Source organism: Lissotriton vulgaris, chromosome 1_1, assembly GCF_964263255.1.
Source record: "Lissotriton vulgaris chromosome 1_1, aLisVul1.2, whole genome shotgun sequence".
Lineage (NCBI taxonomy): Eukaryota > Metazoa > Chordata > Amphibia > Caudata > Salamandridae > Lissotriton > Lissotriton vulgaris.
The window spans coordinates 992338654-992358698 of NC_141685.1; the positions used below are offsets into that span (position 1 = coordinate 992338654).

General features: G+C 44.3%; 1 protein-coding gene across 6 annotated transcripts in view; it reads left to right on the forward strand.

The window, feature by feature from the left end:
• BRD4 (bromodomain containing 4) overlaps positions 1–20045 on the forward strand; it is a 1320550-nt gene that overhangs the window by 231991 nt on the left and 1068514 nt on the right. For all 6 annotated transcript variants that reach the window (XM_086960824.1, XM_086960816.1, XM_086960841.1 and 3 more), the window contains exon 2: positions 4655–4967. In XM_086960824.1, coding sequence (XP_086816950.1) covers positions 4689–4967 — 279 coding nt within the window. In that variant the 5' untranslated portion in view covers positions 4655–4688. The remainder of the gene's footprint in view (positions 1–4654; positions 4968–20045) is intronic.

Below are 20045 nucleotides of genomic sequence, written 5' to 3' on the forward strand. Positions count from 1 at the left end.
GCTCCTTGGCAAACGCTATTTAGGGGACCAGTTTGCAACGCACATACAAAGAATTGGTGTGTCACGCTGCCGCTATTGAATCCGTGCCTGTACTTTTAAACAGTGTCTGAGTATTACGCTCCTTTTTAAAATCGAATTTGTTGTGTTGTCGAAATTTTGGAATTAGCGCTAGCTTAACCTTTTATTTCTGTGCTCTTTGCTCCCTTTATAGCAGCATTGCCTGCACATTAAAATTACTGACCCTCACTACTTGGGTGAGACTCGCGCCGCCTCATTCCCGACCGCCATCTTGAGTGGGGGCTCAGGGGCTTAGAGACGCTCCCAAGACGCCTCCTTGGGTAGCGCTCTAGTATCTTCGAGGGCTCCTTGCCATACACTATTTAAAGAACCAGAATGCAAGCGCGCAGCGAGCGCGCCAGCGGCAAGCCCGTCTGCGCCCGTCCGCGCCAGGACGGGCCAAGGGGCCAGTACCCCTCGACGGTCTCAAATTTATTCCATGGACAGTCTCTGGGCTCTAAGAACCGGTAATGAAGGGCTAGATATGACAACATTAGCCAAGCTCCGGAAAGAAGCCTTGTTGCAGGGAGAGGGCGAACCTAGACGATCTAAGACCTTGCCACATCCCCATAGGACCCAGGGGCTAAACATAGCAATGTTGAACACACACTCCTTGCAAAAGCACCATTTGGAAGTATTCTCACTCCTGATGGATGGCGACATTGACATCCTTGCCCTCACGGAGACCTGGTTAGGGGCTTCATCTACCCCCGATATACTGGCGGCATTGCCACTTGAATATGATGCTTTATGGTATAATCGCCCCAAGGAGCGTAGGGGTGGGGGTGTCGCCATTCTTTTTTTTAAAAATCTCAGGGTGACACAGGTCGTCACTGAAAATTGTGATAGCGCGGAGGTGCTCGGTATAAAAATTTCACAAAAATCTTCCTGTTGGTCGTAGTGTATCGTCCACCAAAGAGCTCCCCAGACTTCAATGAAGCCTTTTTGGAGTTCTTAACTGACTTGGGCTCCAGATACAAATCGCTTATGGTGGTAGGGGACTTCAACTATCACTGGGATAAGTTACCCAGAGACCCTATAGAGAACTTAAGGCAATAAGTAATGGGGCCTACGCATGTAAAGGGCCATACGTTGGATCTAATTTGGTCCTCCATATCTCAGATAGAAATAACCGAGGTTAGTCCTTGCATATGGTCAGACCACTTGTGGATTAAGTGGATTAAGTGTTGGGTCCCAGTGGACCTATCACCAGTAACGTCCACCCCGCGGGGTAGAAAGGTCCGACCATGGAAGAGGGTGGAAGCAGACTCTCTAATCTCTATGCTACTTTCCACAGCACCATCTGAGAGGAATGAGAATAACCTAGACTCCGATGCTACAGCCTTTATGGTCTGGATCTGCGCTGCCCTGGATAAGCTGGCTCCTGAGAGGTGGGAGAAGACCAGAGCCAAAGGAAAGGGAGCACCTTGGTTTGACGCCTCGCTCAGGGAAAAGAAACAAGCTCTTCCCAAGGCGGAGAGAAGGTGGAGACTCAGTTACAATTTAGCGGAGTCGGAAGCCTATAAAGCACTTCTGTCAAAATGCAAGGCGGACATCCTGACGAGGAAGGCAGCCTTCTATGAGGACAGAATTAGAGGTGCTGTGAACAAGCAAAGGGAGACATTTGCAATCCTCAGGGAGCTTACACAGCTGGAGGGGAAAAATCTAGCATCTGACCAACCGGACTGCGAAACCTTCCAGAGGTTTTTTCCAGAAAGTGCAGGACAATATTAGGACATCAGGGAGACCCCAGCTGATCCTTTCCTGCCATCCCGCCAGGAACTGACAGGGTTGCTGAGCAATATGCCATGCTTGGACGAGGAGAGCTTGGCGGAGATCGCCGGCCAAATAAAGTCAGAATCCAGTTTGGATCCATGCCCTCCGAGAATTTTTCAAATGGCCTTGCCCGGCATTCAAAGTCAGCTGGTGAGCCTATTAAATGAATCATTAGAGGCGGGCTATCTTCCATCGAATCTGAAGGAAGCTAGGGTCACTCCACTCCTGAAGAAAGCAGGAGCAGACACCAAGGCATTAAAGAACTATAGGCCTATCTCCCATTTGCCATTTCTGGGGAAGATCCTGGAAAAGCATGGTTTGAACACACTGGCCGGTTACCTGGAGGAACACGGTCTACTCCACGCAAGGCAGGCAGGCTTTCAGCCACAACATAGTACAGAACTGGTGATGGCCACAGTTGCTGATGAGTTGAAAGTCAGGGTAGACAATAAACAACCTTGTGCCCTGATTCTATTGGACTTGTCAGCGGCGTTTGATACGGTCAGCCATACCATCTTGCTGGACCGTATCGCGAAGCTGGGAATAACCGGGCAAGCACTCAAGTGGCTTGAATCTTTTCTTATGGGTCGGACCCAGAGAGTGCAGTTGGGAGAGCAGCTATCGGAGCCAAGTGCGGTGACCTGGGGTGTACCCCAGGGGTCTGCGCTATCTCCCCTGCTATTTAACATCTATCTCCAACCTCTTGTGGGGGAGTTAATGCATAGGAACTGCCAAATCTTTAACTATGCTGATGATACCCACCTTTTGGTTCAGCTGGAGGACACTAGGGAAGCACAGGAATCGGTAAGGAATCTGCTCAGATTCACTGTAAACTGGATGACCAAGAACCTCCTGAAAGTGAACGCCGAAAAAACGGAGGTGCTGGTCGTCACCAATCAAGTAAACCCCTGGGGTGAGTTGTTTTGACCCCCAGAATTGGGGACTACACCTATTCCTGGAAGGATGGTCAAAAGCCTGGGGTTGAAGATTGATGCAGACCTTACTATGGCTCCCCAAGTCTCGGCAGTGGTGGGGTCTTGCACGGGGGTGCTTAGGCAACTCCGGAAGTTAGTACCCATTCTATCGGCCCCCACACTGCAATCCATAGTGTCCGCCACGGTCATCTCGAGATTGGACTACAGCAATGCTTTGTATCTTGGCCTCCCGCAGAAGCTTTTAAGGAAACTGCAGGTGATACAGAATGACACAGACAGGCTGATTTACTCTCTTCCGAGGAATTCGCATGCCACCCCCTTACTCCGAAAGCTGCATTGGCTGCCCGTCAAACTTAGAGTGCAGTTTAAATGTCTTTAAATGGCCCATAAAGCCATTTTTGGCAGAGCCCTGGAATACATCAAAGAGCGTTTGAGGAAGTACATCCTAGGTAGAGCCTTGCGCTCGGGCAAATCCTTCAACTTGACTCAACCCAGATTTAAGCTAAAATCCAAAGGGGGCAAGGCTTTGTCTGTACTTCTCCCGCAAATCTGGAACGAGTTACCAGCTAGCCTGAAGGATGACTCGCAACTACTGTCTTTTAGGAAGAACTTGAAGACCTTCCTGTTTAAAAAGATAACATCCACGCTCTAATTGTGTTTTGAGGGTGCAGAGGTTCAACAGCAACATTCTTGCATGAGATAAACGTAGATACCTAATATAATATTTAAGAGTAATTAACTGGATACTTAGTCTCACATTCTGACACAAGCCGCACACCAGGCTGAATGAAGTCTCTATATCCACCCAACAGCTTTGAAAAGGCCTACCAGACTGGAAGGTCCAACTTGTTAACATTTTAAGCCACTAGAAAATAGCTAAAATTGCAAGATGAATTTGCTCCAAAGTTTCTCATATATGCACATTCACAAGAACAGTCTCTGGCCATTGCCAAAATGTTGGAGTATGAAACTATATTTATTCAGAAAAGACAGTGTCTGTGTAACCTCAACTCTCTCAATGACTTTATCCTGTAAAGATCATTGCTGAGGTATTCTAGGCTGTTTCTTGATGACTTTATAAATACTCCATTAAAAAAAGTGAATTCTATTTCTCAAATATAATAATTGCAGGAGTACAGTTATTTTGAATGATCACAAAATACCTACATGTAGTGTTGGAATTTTCTTTTAATATATGGTTTCATTAATTGTAATTTCAAACAAAGTTGATTGTGTTCTATTAACATTGACAACCATGTGCTTCCCATGTTGATTCATTGAGGTTAACGGATGTGTTTGGTAATACTAATGTTGTTTTAAGCCTCGGGTTCCTCAGATGGATTCGGGTAGAGTTACTAGGAAGGCAGAGAATCCCTGCAAACATACCTACTAAACCGTGAAGAAACAAAACGTTACAAAAATTGCCACGGTCTTGTGCAACTCATAAGATTCTTCTTTTACCCTTTATTCTTGGAAGACATGACAACTACTAGTTCTATAATTTTTAGTTTTAAAGATAGTAATATGTTCAAATATATTTTTTTTTCCTTACATTAAATATGTTTGGAGCCGTGCAAAAGAATCTTTAGGTTGTTAGGTATTAAGTAATGATTAAAGCACTGTATATATTAGCAAGTTTATTGATTTTGTAAGGATTGTGTTAAGCTTTTGTCTTGTGGGTCCTGCAAACATGTTGCACGTTTATGAACTATGTTGCACCAAGTAGCTGCATGTTCAACGTCAAAATGGTGGACTTTGTATATGAGAAATGTTCACAGCAAATTGCTTCCTTGCACTGACGTTATCTGTCCCCAGTTCACCCATTGTGAAAGAATGTATTTCAACAAGGTTTCCTTCGGTTGACTTCTTTACTTATTTCTTTACAGCGTACATGGTGAAGAGTGCGATGGGATCAATAGTATGTCTGCGGACAGTGGGCCTGGCACACGACTAAGAACCTCATCCGTAATGGGGGACGGACTTGAAACAACACAAATGTCTACGACGCAGGCCCCACCGCAGCAAGGCAGTGCTCATCCCACTAACCCTCCCCCTCCAGAAACTTCCAACCCAAACAAACCCAAGCGACAGACCAACCAGCTGCAGTATCTCCTCAAGGTAGTGTTGAAGGCATTATGGAAGCACCAGTTTGCCTGGCCTTTCCAGCAGCCAGTAGATGCGATCAAGCTTGGCCTTCCTGTGAGTAGAACATCTGAAAAATTGTTGGTTTGCATTTGACTGTGTTTGACTGTGTGTGACAAGGGAAGTTAATAGGGAAAACATGGGAGAGGCAGTTTTTCCAACTTGCACACATGGTTAAACTGGTGTATCTTCTTGTAACTGGCAAGACATTTGTACAGATACCCTTCTTCTTCCCTACATGTCTCTGTTGAAAACAGTGACATTACCTACTCAGCCCATTGTTATGGTATAAGGGAAGGATTGAAGCATATAAGATGTACGGGAATTGTTGTATAGTGTCGTAACCTGCAGCCCTAACATGTTATGTATGCATGTGATCCATGACCGCTTTATAGGCTAATGACAGGTGTGTTCAAATAAGTGCGGAGGGCAAATTTTAAGTTGATAATATTACCTGGTGCATTTTGTGAAATTAACTTCCATACCTTTGTTACACAGATGCAGAGTAAATGATCACCAAGGAAGTTCTTCTGAATCTGGGTAGTATATTGGGTGTAGTGTAGATAGTGGACGGTTCACAATTTTTTAAAGCTGTTTATTCACCTTTATTAGCTCTATTAAAATGAATAAAAACTTAAATAAACAATTGCACCAAAAAGTTAGAAGTGAAACATAGAAACACATGTTTTAGTATCAATAATTGGGCTCATATTGTTGTTATGCTGCATTTGTTTGTGTAGATCATTTTTATCACATCTTTGGTACCGTACTGCTTTTAGGATCTGGATGCCCTTTACATATCTTGAATTATCATTGAATGTATTTGGTTGTGTTTCATATTGTATGAAGTTGCATCATATTGGATATTGTATAGCAATGATACATCTTACTGTTATGGGTAAAGCAGTTTGAGCATGGAGTTATTTCCTACCATTAGTTTAGTCTTTTGAGGCACATGCTTATCCACTGCATGGCTAGGGGTGATTAAGTTTGGAGGCATCTTTTCGGATTCTATGGCTTTAATGGAGTAATGTGTGCCTTTGGGTGTCTTGTATATTTTAGTTAACGCAGGAATGGTTGGTTAATATTTTGGTGATTGTGACTGTAGACATTCTGCTCTGGTGGCAAACTCTTAGCTAACTTTGGAGCTGTAATGAATGCCTCATGGTATTACGCTTTGACAGAAAGACCTGAAAATGGAAGATTCCAGGGCAGGGAATTTTAAAGCTCAATGATAGTAAAATTTGAATTGTGAATGAGCACAAAGCAGGGATAAGATTTGAGAGCAGAGGACACAAGCACGTTTATACATAGCATTAATATGCATTGCATAGAAAATGAAATTAGAGAAAATCTGGATCTGTCTAATGCAGACATTAGTTGGACAGGTGTTAGAATGAAAAGGATCTGGAAGAGGAGACTTGAAGTAACTTTCTAAATAGAGCCAAAGTGGGTGCATGGTGAAGGTGAGCTAATGAAAAGAGCTCTAGTCCAGACTTCTGGAAAGAAGTGTCTGTGACTTGTATTGTCTGGAAAGGCTGGATGGTTGATTTATTGAAGTGAAATGTTTAACATTATATGCAAAGCAGAAATTAAAGATCAAGTCTCCTGGCACACTGGGTGAATAAAATCTAGCATATAATGGAAAAATGAATGTGGTCATCAAGAAGTTAAATGTGCATATTTCATTATTTTAAAGCATAAAATATTTAGTTTGTTTGCTTATTGGCTTGATCTTTAAATCCTGATTTTAGCACCTTTTCCTACATTGAGACAGGTAAGGGTATTTATTGTCAGAGGTTTTAAGATATTTAAACTTTCATTGGGGTTTGCCTTTGCCCCCTCCCCCCTTTCATGTGACGGCTTTGTTCCCAAAAGCCCGAAGCCAAGTTATTTTAGTAATAAGTTCATGAATCAGAAAATGATCCGCAATTTAGCCAGTTACTGTCATGCTCTGATACTTTCCCTCTCTGCCCTATTTCAGTAGATCAAAGTCTAACCTGTATACTGAACAATAAATCAGACTTTGGAAGACCTTTATCCCATGTTCATCCTTAACAAAGCCCTGATTCTACCATTGTTAAATGTATGAAAGACTGATTCAATGCCAGTTACCCATAGGTTGTACCATACCTGTGAAAAGGAGAGTAGTTGCCCAATTTTGAACAAAGCCAGTCTTTACCCAAATAACATTAGCAGCTACCTGCCAATTGCTCTTGTATTAATTCTATCTCTAGACTACATTGGGTGAATTCAGGAGGGCTGCGACTTGCCCGGTATGCACTTTTGAAATCTCTCTACTAGGTGTGATACAATATTTTGGTGTCCTTATCAGTTGCCTATTAAAAACTGTGATTGGGGCCATGGTTGTGTCCATTGGATCCATTGGCTGCCAATTGCCGCAAGAGTCATTTAAATCCCTATGCATTCCTTACAGGGCAGTAAATTACAAAGGCCCGGAAAAACTTTGAAATGTGATAGCCTCTCACGTTCCCCTCAGACCACTTAGATTCTCCCATCCACACCTCCTCCGCACCACCAGAATCATAAAATCCAGATGGGGAGGAAGGTGCTTTGCACACTTGATACCCAAACTGTGGAACGAGCTCCCTCTTGGCCTAAGAGGAATGCAAAATGAACTGTCCTTTAGGAAAAAACTTAAAACCTGGCTGATTCCCTTAGACCATTAATCTGCTTTGTACTGATCCTCGTACTCATCACAGCGCTGGGAAGCCTTAGGGCAGCCATGCGCTTTACAAATCCCTAAATCAAATCAAATGGTATTAACTTTTATATCAGTATATTACTAGTCTGCATCTTTTGTTCAGTGCAATCTTCCAAACGTATGGTACTTTATGATGGGCCACATAACTTCTCCCTGTTTCTCATCCTCTGTTTAACCTCATGAGGTCATTTGGCTGTTGAGCTTTACTAATCAGATGAAACACAGCCCATCAGCCTATATGGAAAAGCTCCTTCATTTTTATATTAGACTGGAAGACTAGAATGAAGTCTCTAAAAGAAGAATTCGATCTTAAGACATTGCTGAAAACAAGTGGCTTGTTCGGTTAGCTCCTGTCTCCATCTACTCTGGTTAGTCTTATGCCTCCTTAGTAGCTGTTTGCATGTGCTGTAGACTAGATTGCCTCAGTAGTTTGTATTGATATCAGCTTGATTACTTGTGGTGTCTCTTCGATGAGTTCAAAAATTTGAGTGAGAGTTGCCACTGGCCAGTGCATATTTGTTTCCAATGACTCTGAGGAGATCAATTGGCTAGTTATTGCATAAAGAATAAAAATCAGATGTGGTACTTACTCTCTTGTCACAAGCCCTTCTACGAACAAGAAAAATCAGATTTATCCAAAACCGTCATCTGCAGTGCGGCATGGCGCTCCTTATTCTTATAAACCTCCACTGGTGTTTGTTACAAACGTGAAAAGTGGCTGTGTGTGTGTGTGTCTGTCTCTGTGTGTCTCTTTCGGATTCCAGGCACATAACATTTTTAGAAAGGGTCAGCAGCAGTGATTATTTGTACTCTGTTGGATAGTCTTAAAAGGATGCGGCTATTTGATGTGCATGCTTTAGAAATAAATATAAATTTTAATTATTGATTGTGAACTGGTTTATGGACCTAACTTCCTAACTAGACTATAGAACAGATATATATCAGACCATTCAAAGGGTCTGCGATGGACCAATCGCTGTCTTCTGGTTCTAATAATTTTCGTAATTCCTTTTACATACAATTATTTCCCTCCCATGCGTTATTATAACCAATGCACATATAAAATAGTCTTTAATTTGATCCCTTAATTTTTTCTTCAGCTTGAAGTAATGTTGCATCACTAAATTAAGAATATGGTCCTTAAAAAAAGTAAAATATTTACAAAACAGTAATTTTAGCAAGCATTTTCAATGCAATAGGTCTCCCAATTGCGAGATTTTAAGCTATTGGCATTGTAAATTGTAATGCCTTTTATTTATGTATTTGTAAAAGCAACACATATATAAAAGGCATTGTCATTTCTAATGCTAAAAACTCACTCTCGCAAATGCGATACTACTTTAATGGTGGCCGCGTCTTTCTTTGCATGCTGTATTAGGGTTACAGTGAGCAGCCTCTAAAGAAAGGGGGGCGGCCAACATTATAGTGAAAGCACGTATGGGGCACTTTTACACAAAGTGCAAAAATAAATAAAGCTTTTGTTGCGCGGCTGTTAAAGTGAAAACGGACCACGCAGTAAATGAAAAAATACATGACTAATAACAATATAAAAGGTGGCGGCGTGCTGCAACGTCGTGGGTAGAGGGGAAGATCATTAAAGAAAATAGTGCACGCAGACTAGATAAAGCAGACCGTGTAACACAACTAAAAAGTCCAGTCGTAATGGGAGGTTACAAATGGAGACAAGGCGGTACCAAGGAGGGACTACTAAGCCTATTAACAAACGAAAAGCAGCGATTTTGAAAGGACAGTAACAGGAGCCAATTGAAAGGATGGGCGAGAAATGGGCGGCGCTTCTATGCCATACTTCAATACAGCAACCCTCGCAGAGCTGCGCATGCGCTGCCCAGGCTTGACCTAAAAAGGGCACTTCGTTTATAACCATAACAAACTTGCCACTTTAAACAGTTAAACTAAGTTTAAAAACAGTGCTCTTTCATTTTAAATATTAAATCATAAAAGCATTAATCAGTTCATTTGTGAAAGGCAGCGAGTCTTCTAAGACCCCCAGTGCTGCCCGGTGCAGGGTTCCGCCTCTAATTCACCTTGTGTTCGTTACCAAAATAAGGAGGCACGCGTTGGAAACTGGAAGACTAGAAAAAGGTTTATTTCTCATGAGGAGACCACGTCAACTGCAGACAACAGGATGTCTGAGGGAGGTGTTCTGCTGGCAACTCCTTTGGCTCTTCCTTTTATACAGGTTTGACACAATGCATTTGTTTCATTATCATGGTTACACAAGCTTGGAGTCTCCGCCCCGGGCAGGTTGTCAAACAAACCCAACATTGTTTCATCAACATGGTTACACGAGCTTGGAGTCCCCGCCCCGGGCAGGTTGTCACACAAGCCCAAAAGTAATTCTCCTCCCACCCAGGTCAAACAGACAATTTTATCTTGCAGCTGGACCTTGCTTCAGGGTCTAAAACGGGAGACCGGCCAGATCTAAGAGTCTGTTCTGTTGATAAAAACAGGTCCCATTGTTGGCAAAAACAAGTCTTGCTGTGTGCAGTGCAATAAACCATGTTTGCAAGAGTCTGTTTGGTATTTATTTTTAGAGTTTTGTATAGCGCGAACAAGATCCTTTCAGATATCAGAGCACTTTACATACATATGAGAGGAGAACGCAATAAAGAAAACTTAATAAGGCAATTCGTACATACATATGAAAGGAGAACGCAATAGAGAAACTTAATAAGGCAATTTGTACAGGTAGCGCACAATGCCAGGTAGTAGCGGCTGAATGTGTGGTCGATTGAGGCACTGAAATACAAGGGGGAGGCAAACAGTAATTGCATAGTTAATGTTCAAGTGAATTTAGCCATGAGGATAGATTTGACTTCTTTTTTGAAGGAGGCAGTGGATGAGGTGAGTCTCGTTTCTGGCGGGAGGGCATTCCAGATCCTGGGGGCCATCCCTGAGAAGGAACGCTTGTAAGTTTTTTTTCTTGTGGAATCTTTGTGATTTCAAAAGGAGAGTTTCTATGCCTCTTGTGCCTCCTGAGATTGTCTGTTTCTGAGCAATGTATCTGGGCGAGCTGTGATGTAAGGCTTTGTCAGTAATGCATGTGATTTTCAGGTGTATTCTGGCTTCGAATGGTAGCCAATTCAGAGATTTTAAGTCCGGAGAGATGTGCGAGCGTTTTTTTGATCCAGTTATGAGCCTTGCTGCAGCATTGATGGAGGCTCTTAATGGTGCGGTTGTTGATAGTCGGAGGCCGCAGAGGGCGGTACTTCCATAGTCAATCCGAGGGATAACTAGTGCTTGAACTGCAGTTCTAAAGTCGTTGGCTGGGAGGAAGGGTTTCAGCTTTCTCAAGGTATTGATTTGGAAATTATCTCCCTTGGTTGCATTGCTAATATGTCGTTGCATATTGAGATTGGAATCGAGGGTGATACCTAAGGATTTGGCTGAGTCTACAATGGTAGGTTGGAAGTTGAATGCTGTGAGGTGTTTCAGCCAGTCCTGAGCGATGGGGATTTTGGAGGGTGGTGCTATTAGGAGGAATTCTGTTTTTAGAGCATTAAGTTTGAGATAGTTCTCTGCCAGCCATGTTTGTGTGTCCTTAAGTGTTGAGTTGAGGAGTTTGAGGTCTTAAGGGAATTCTAGCTTGAGGTAGAGTTGGGTATCGTCCACATACATGTGGAATTGCACATTAGAGGCATGAAGCAGTGCGGTGAGTGGCTCCATGACTAGGTTGAACAGGGTCGGTGATAGGGAGAGGAACCTTGCACGACACAAAGTGTAACTGGAACAGGTGTGGACATAGTGTTATTAGTTTTGAATTTCTGGGTCCGGTTATGAAGGAAGGAGGTGAACCATTTGAGTACTGTCCCAGAGATGCCCATTCTGATATTCAACAGATCGAGTAAGTTCTCGTGTTTGACCGTATCGAATGCAGATGAGAGGTCAAGTAGGATGAGGAGGCAGGTGCCGTTTTGGTCTAGAATTTGGAGTGCGTCATCAATTATGTGAGTCATGGCTGATTCTGTGCTGTGGCCTGCACGGAAGCCGGATTGGTGTTGGCTGAGGCGGTCAAAGTGATTGTGTTTAGTCAGTTGGAGGTGGACACATTTTTCGAACAGTTTGGCTAAGGTAGGGATATTAGAGATGGGGCGATAGTTATTGAGGTCAGTAGGGTCAGCTGTGGGTTTCTTAAGTATGGATGATACTTGTCCCACTTTGAGGGAGTCTGGGATAGGTCCTTGTTGAAGAGAACTATTAATGATTTTGGTCCAGAGTGGGAGAAGCCATTGGCTAAAGTCCTTTACGGCGTTTGCAGGTAGAGGATCCGAGAAGTGGTTGGAGGGCTACATGGTACTTAGGATCTTGCCTATAGATTCTTCCGTGTATGTATCAAAGGATGCCCAAGTAGCATTGTTTTTTAGTTTGACGGGTGTTTTGCTGATGGGGTTAGAATATAGGTTTAGATCCGTGAGGAGATCCTTCTTGATGTTGACTGTTTTTAGGTTGAAGAAGGTAGAGAATTCTGAAGGATGGTAGCGTGCTGGTTGTGCTATGCACTCGCTGTGGTTCATCTTTGGATTGAGTTTTGATTAGTTCAAATAGCTTTTTTGGACGTTTTTTTGCTTGGTCTAGTTGATGGCTAAAGAAGTCCGCTTTCGTTTGTTTGATTTTCCTGAAGTAAGCATTTCTTTTTTTCTTCAGAGTATTGAGGTGCATAGCTGATGGGGTGGATCTCCAGTTGCATTCTGCTAGTCTCATGTCTCATCTATCCTTGTTAAACAGACCGTCATACCACGGCTTTCAGCTTTTGGAGGATACTCTCTTTAGTTGAAGGGTGACAACTTCGTTGATTATCATAGTCATTGAGTTGAGGTAGTGATCGGTAAGGACCTGGATGTCGTCGTTGCCAATGGGGGGGTATGAGTAGGTTGTAGCTAGGGGAGGTTGAGGAGATGGGATTGAGATTCCTCAAGTCTCTTTTCCATAACTTGGGTTTGGTGGATTGGGCTGGGTGAAGTTTCACAAGTTCATTGATGAAGAATGTGATAATGTGGTGGTCAGACCAGTCACAAAGTTGGATTGAGTCTAGTTGGGTGGTGTCACCTTTGGAGATAATGAGGTCAAGGATAGAGCCTTTGTCATGAGTAGGGCTGTTGCAGATTTGGGTTAGGTCTAAGGTTTTGAGGAAGTTTTTGAGACTGTTAACCACTGAGTCGTTGTGATCATTCCAATGAAGGTTGAAGTCACCAAGGAATATTTGTGTGTTTTGTCGACCCGAGTTAGTTGCGATCATGTCCATGAGGTGTTCAGGGAAGGCGAGGTTGTCACCTGGTGGGTGGTAGATAATATGTAGAGAGCACAGTGGATTGCCCTCACTGTTGACGTCGAGGCAGGTGTGTTCACAAGAGGAGAATGTAGGGGAGATGACTCTGGTTACTGAAAGGCTACTGCGATAAAGACATGCTATTCCACCTCCTGTCTTGCTGGTCCTGGGGATGGGAAGATGCGAGCTGGCTATGTGGGTAGTCGGAGCGGATTCGTAGGAATGTAGTAGCAGGGCTCGAAAAATCATTAACAATGGACTAGACCTGCTGGTCTAGTAACCTACAAAATCTCCTTGTCCTAACTGAAATACACTTGATCTCTGACTCTGAAAGGTGAGCAAATGTGACAAGTTAACAAGATTTAAAAGCATTTTTATTGCTCATTTACTTTGTGAGCAATAAAGATGCCTTTAAATCTTGCTATCTTGTCTCATTTCCTCTGCTTTCAGAGGCCGAGGTCAAGTGTCAGTTTGTATTTCTACTCGCCAGATAGGGCAAGTAGGACCTAAAAATAGCTGGTCCTGAATTAATCTGACTCGCAAATGCGAGCAGTCGAGTGAATTTTTCGAGCCCTGTGTGGGGCCCGTATGTCATATCGTGTCCATGGATTGGTGCAACGGAGAGGGCGGTTGGAAGAATTAGGGTCAGGGATAGAGGTCCAGTAGGGGGGGTTGAGTTTGTGTAAGCGTGTGGGATGGGTGGGGGTGCTTGTGGCATGTCACTGTATTAGGTGGAGAGGGAAGCCTAAGTTGACTTGAGAACAGTAATTTGAAAGTTTGAAGCTCGTCTTTGATTTGGTGAAGGGTGGACATGATCTTGTCGAGAGTGTAGTTAGAAACAGTTGTAGTAGGGGTAGTAGGAGAGCCAGGGGTAGGTTGAGGAGAGTTGATTCGGTTCGATGGGTGCGTGGGAAGGGTATGGGTGGGGGGAGTGTTGGTAATGGGTTAGACGTGGGTGTGGAGGACGTTAGGGTGGGTGGTGGAGGAGGTGGGGTGGGGGTGGGAGTTTCCCTGGTAGGTACCAGGAACCTGTTGGTGTAAGGGTGTCCATGGGTTTGCCTGTAAACCGAGATGAGAGGAAAAACGAGTTTGTGGCAGCAAGTGGTGTTGATGTTCGTCGTGGCAATAGAGTTTAGAGCCCCCAGCTCACATACCAGGTTGGTCAGAGGGATGCAAGAGTATCAGAGCGCTTTACAGGGTAGTAGAGCAAATTAAGATTCAAAGTACAAGGAACAATGTGTAGACAGTTCACATGAGCTAAAGCTATGTAGTTAAATGAGGGAAGGGGGCAAAGAGGCAGAGAGATAATTAAGGGGATGCTGAATATAGAAAGTAAAGTGTTAGAAGGAGGTATCAGGGAGGAGAGTGAGAGTGTGAAAAGAGGGAGAGGTGTTGGGTAGAGGTATGCATCCGATAAGAGGAGTGAGCAGGGTCAGAATCAGTAAAATTAGGATATTTGTTGAGGAGGAGGACTTTGAGTCTCTTTTTGAAGAGAGGGTAAGAGGAGTTGCAGCGAGGAACTTTGGGGATATCATTCTAAATAGTAGGAGCATTTCCAGAGAAGGCACGTGATTGAGTCTTTTTATATATTATTTTTTTGGAGGGATCAGGACAAGGGAGTTAGTGCTCCTCAGTGACCTGGAGCACCCTGCTTTCTGAAGTTTGTTTGAAAGGTAAGAGGGGGTGTTTTGGTGAGGAGCTTTGTGTGTGATGCATGCAATCTTGTAGAGGGATCGTCCTTCAATTGGGAGCCAGTTGAGATTTTTGTGGACGGGAGAAATGTGGTCAAATCTTTTGCAGTCAGAGATAAGTCTGGCAGCTAGGTTGAGAACAGATTTAATCGGTGCAAGATGGATTTTGGGGGTGCCAGCAAGTGTAGCGTTACCATGGTCAATTCTTGAAAGGACAAGAGATTGGACAACGGTTTTGAAATCATCAGCAGGAATGAAGGGTATGATTTTTTTTGAGGTGGTGAAGGGTGAAAAGAGCACTTTTGGCTGAGTTTTTAATGTGGGGGTTGAGATTAAGCTTGTGATCAATACTTATGCCTAGGGATTTGACAGTTTGAGGTGTAGAGGGAGCAATTAAGTGCTTTGATATCATTGATCCAGAGTTGAATGGGAAGGGAATTGTTTTTGGGAGTGAAAAGGATGATTTCAATTTTTTTAGGATTCAATTTGAGATGATTGTGATGGAACCAGGTTTGGACTTTAAATAGGGTATCATTGAGGTGAAGGATGTCATTGTGGGATTTGATCTTGTAGTATAGTTTAGTATCGTCAGCATAGAGGTGGTAACTGATTTTAGCTTGTTTGAGAATGAGGGTGAGTGGTTCCATTAAAAGATTGAATAGAGTAGGGGAGAGGATAGACCCTTGAGGGACACAGAGTGAGATAGGTTGAGGTTTAGAGAGGCAATGACTGAGCTTAATTTGTTGTGACCTGTTATGGAGGAACGAGGAGAACCATTTGAGTACAGTGCCATCAAAACCAAATCGATCTTTGAGAGTTTTAAGAAGGGTGGGATGATGGACCGTATCAAATGCAGCTGAGAGGTCCAGGAGGATTAGAATGAGGATTCGCCTTTGTCTAAAGAGCGATGAATGTCATCTGTGATATTGAGCATAACAGTTTCGGTACTGCATCCTTTTCTAAAACCGGATTGGAAAACGTCAAGAAGATGGAAGATGATATGATCGCCAACAGAATACAAAATGGCTGTGGTCGGTCAGAATGACTGCAGCTTATGTGCATGTAGGAACTTCCACCAGACAAGATGGCGCAAGTAATGTTTAAGATTGTCGTTTTGCTTTTAACACATTCACCAAAATTGTGAACCTGTTAATGGTAAATACTTAATTATCTTAATATTGAATTAGAGCTAGTTCCTTTCTCTTGAGAGAAACCTATTTTCCTGTTCTTTCATCTTGCCGTCACCATTTGTGAAGTGTCCTGGCTGTGCAAAAAGAAACTTCTTCATGGACTGTTTTTTTCGAATGTTAAAAGAAAATCCTACTGCATATCCGGGAGGAGAAAGCTAAAAGATGGCAAGAGACTGAAGTTAATTTAATCTACAGGGCCTGGGAAAAGGGCTCCTTACCGGAGAAATCAGATAGCTTCTTTGAAGAATCTTTATAGGAGATGTAACTAGAAGAGCTTGGAGGCAGAAAATATGTACTCTCCTTTGCTGCAAAGGACATTTTAAACATGTACTCCTGTAGCTTGCTTTCAGTTGATGACTGAATGGAATTTGAGGACTCATTCGATGTTGATTTTAAAAATGAGACGTGGTTCAGTTGGTGATTTTGATTTCTGTGCCCAAGAATATAAGGACATCTCTCTTCCTTGTCTAATTCCGAATACCTCTGAGCTTATTCACCAACATAGCACAGGACTCCTTACTCTTTATCTGGATATCCATTTCTGAGTGATCCAGCACCAGTACCATCTGCAGGGAGTCAGGTTGTTCCACCACCACTGCTGTCAGCAGTCTTGATTCCTAAAACACCTTCTGTTCCAAGGAAGGTCCAGTCAAATAGGAGATCTGCTGTGCTTACCTGATCACATAATCTAGTGTATACCTAAAAAGCACTGGGAATATATACCTGAAAGTCTCAAAGTCTTGAAGACGATACCTTCATCGAGGCTGAAAACATCTGTGCAGTGACTGTTGACGATCAACTCCCGATGAGAGGCCTATCCTCAAAATTCCAACAGGAGGTGGATGAAAGGCAGTGGCACATCATCAGGCCATGTACAGGCAAGATCTCTTCCTCAGAAAAGACCTTACTTAAAAAGTACAGACTCGCCTTTGAGAACACTTCATGTGCAGACGTTCCTCTGCCATCACCACGACACATAGGGGCAAGGCTGTTGCCCCTACTCCTCCTCCACCTTCTGTCTCTCCTCCACGAATCCATCACTTCCTACCTCACCTTTTGCCACTTACCCTCTCGGTCACTTGAGTTGTACTCCGACGCAAGCAGCCCTAATCATATGACTTAGGTGCTCCAGGCTACCTGCACCTCACATGTGATCCTTGGGCGGATTATGACATGGATTGTCCAGGGGACCCTGACCATGTCCCTGTTTGGGTTTACCCTCAGGATACCAGGGCATACTTTAGCGTTATCCAACATACAGCCACCTATCACAAAGTTGATATGTCCATCACCCCTGAGGATGATGACTTCTTGCTAGATGTGCTTTCCAGGAGCGAACACTCCCTCCTGTATTTATCTATGCTTAGGGGAATGGTAAAATCTGTTCCTGAGATCTTTAAGGAGCTGCTGAAATCTCGGGTAGTAACACCCAGGACTGAAAAAATCAAGCTGGCACCTTTTTATACACTGTACATCAGGGAGACACATTCCATCGGACTCCCTGGCCATTTTCACCCCTGGAGCAGAGTGGCAGTCCAGGCTCCTGACAAGAATAGTAAGCGCATTCACTTAGCTGGCAAGAGGTAGCGGTTGTTGTCGACAATCACTGCCACATCACCTATCCAGCAGGTCTCCTGTCCCTGTATGATAGGGCATAGTCTGAAGAGATGGAGGCTCTACTCCAATATCTCCATGATCAATACTATGAAAGGGGGAGGAAATAGAAGGTAAAACCATGTGCAAGGCATGTGTGTCTGTAGATACACATGCTATGCATACTCCTGCCATTTAGTGTGGAGTCCGGATGTGTGCAAGTTGTTTTTCTTCTAAGAATTCTTTTCGAGTCACGAGGTAGGGTGACTCCACCTCTTGTTGGTGATTTGCATGAAGTCGAAAGCGCTTTTGCCGCCGACCACCCTTGCACTGGCACTAAAGACTTTGGTTCAGAAAAATACATCTTCTGTGAGCTCTGTGGAGCGTGTCCTCCAAAGCTGCAGGAGTAGCTCCACACGCGCCAGTGGCACAGCTTGATTCACCCCGCACAGGGCGGATCATCGCCGAGCCACCGGTGCCCTCCAAGCAGGCAGCAAGAGACAGCTCAGCTTAGAGGAGACTTTAAAACCTCCACCACCACCTGAACAGAGGAAGAGGCATGACAATGCTACTAGCTGTCTTCCTCAGCCACGTGTCCCTTCTCCCCGGTCTCATACTCCACACTCCCCACGTTCTCTCCCCACTGACACCCCTCTTTACATACCACAGGGGTCACCACACTGATTTTGGGGATCAATAAACAGGGACACCTTATGACGTGTCTTCACATCTCCACGGGTAGATGCTTAGAATTCCTAAGATTTGGACCCTCCTGGGGACAGCGACCTTTACCCTGCCCATCCCTCACTACCAGACGACACAACCTCATACCATGAGGTCCTTGGTAGAGCTGTCTCATTCATAAGGTTAACATGCACAGGGATCTCATTGAAGAGGATTTTTCTGATGGAAACTGTCCTCACAAAGTTCCTTGAAGTACCTCCAAATGCAGAAAGGAAGGCCTGCTAATCAGGCCATGAACATCTTTAATGAGCCAGTTAACGCCTGTGTAGCCAGTACTCGGGTAGACAAGAAATAGCTTCCCCCTCAGACCTATTCTACATCTTGGGTCCGCTCTCCCCTGACTCCGCTCTCCCCTTGACTCCGCTCTCCCCTTGACTCCGCTCTCCCCTGACTCCGCTCTCCCCTGACTCCTTAATGGTGCATACGGCTAGCAAACTAGCCATTGCACAGGGTACCAGCAATGTGCCACTGCTGGACAAGAAAGCAAGCGCATTGATGCAACTGGCAAGCACGTCACACTGAAATCTGCGACCACTGACTCAGCACCAACTCCATCAGCCTCACTCCCTGATACGACCGGGCCTACTGGGACAAGATGGATGAGCTCCTACAACATCTCACATAGGAGTACCACAAGAGAGGGTATGAGCTAGTCTCAGAAGGCTAGCTCATTTTGAACACTACCATCAGATTGCCTTTGATGCTGTTGACACCTCTCATGCAAAAACAATAGGTGATGGACAGAATGCAAAACAATGTCATACATTCACCCCAGTACAGAGATCTGGGCCTAAATCCATCGTATTTTTGCACTCCACACCACCCCAGTTCAGACATGGCCATATGCAAATCAGCCTTGACCCTGTGCATCATGGGAACAGTCCAGCCCGAACTGCCAAGCCATGTCTTCCCTGGACCGGAATCAAGCATCCTAGGACCGGTTTCTGGCTATGAGCCGTCATCAGCCAGGATAGCCTGACTCCAGTGGTGTGGAGAGCACGGGACTCACGTCTGAGTGTACCCTTCCCACTCGGTTTGACACATGCAAAAACAACAGGTGATGGACAGAATGCAGAACAATGTCATACTTTAACCCAAGTACAGAGATCTGGGCCTAAATCCATCGTTTTTTTGCCCCCCACACCACCCCAGTTCAGACATGGCCATATGCAAATCAGCCTTGACCCTGTGCCTCATGGGAACAGTCCAGCCCGAACTGCCAAGCCATGTCTTCCCTGGATCGGAATCAAGTATCATAGGACCGGTTTCTGGCTATCAGCCGTCTTCAGCCAGGATAGTTAAACCCAGATCTGTGACTGGGGGTGAATGTTTTGCCATTGTGCAACATTCTGTCCATCATCTTGTGTGTTTTGATGTTGACACCTCTCATGGCATCAATTCAAGTGTTCTCCTACACGGACACGCTTGGCTCCATGTCTGTAGCTACAAGCTGGACGTCCAACTGCATTTCCTCAAACTGCCCTTTGATGGGGGAATTACCTATTTGGGCCCCAGGTTGATAAGATGCTGGTAAACACTTAGTTCGAGGCATATGGGCTGCAGATGGTACATTATGAATAGATCGCCATCTGGTGTTGGCCTCTCCCCCCAAAACCCCTCAACACCTATCGATGGACGACTTCAGAGGTGCTTCCACACCTGGTAACTCGTCACCTTGGACAAGTGGGTATTATGCATCATTTAACACGATTCCTATTTGGAGCTCACTTCCATACCTCCCAGCATATCACCTCGCAGACATTTCTATTCTACAGAACATTAAAGCCTGCTGCAGGTAGATATTCAAACCCTCCTTCTTAAAGGGGCCATAGAGCCGGTGCCACACCACCTACACGGTTTAGGGGTGCATTCTCTTTACTTCCTTATTCACCAGAAGGATGGGTC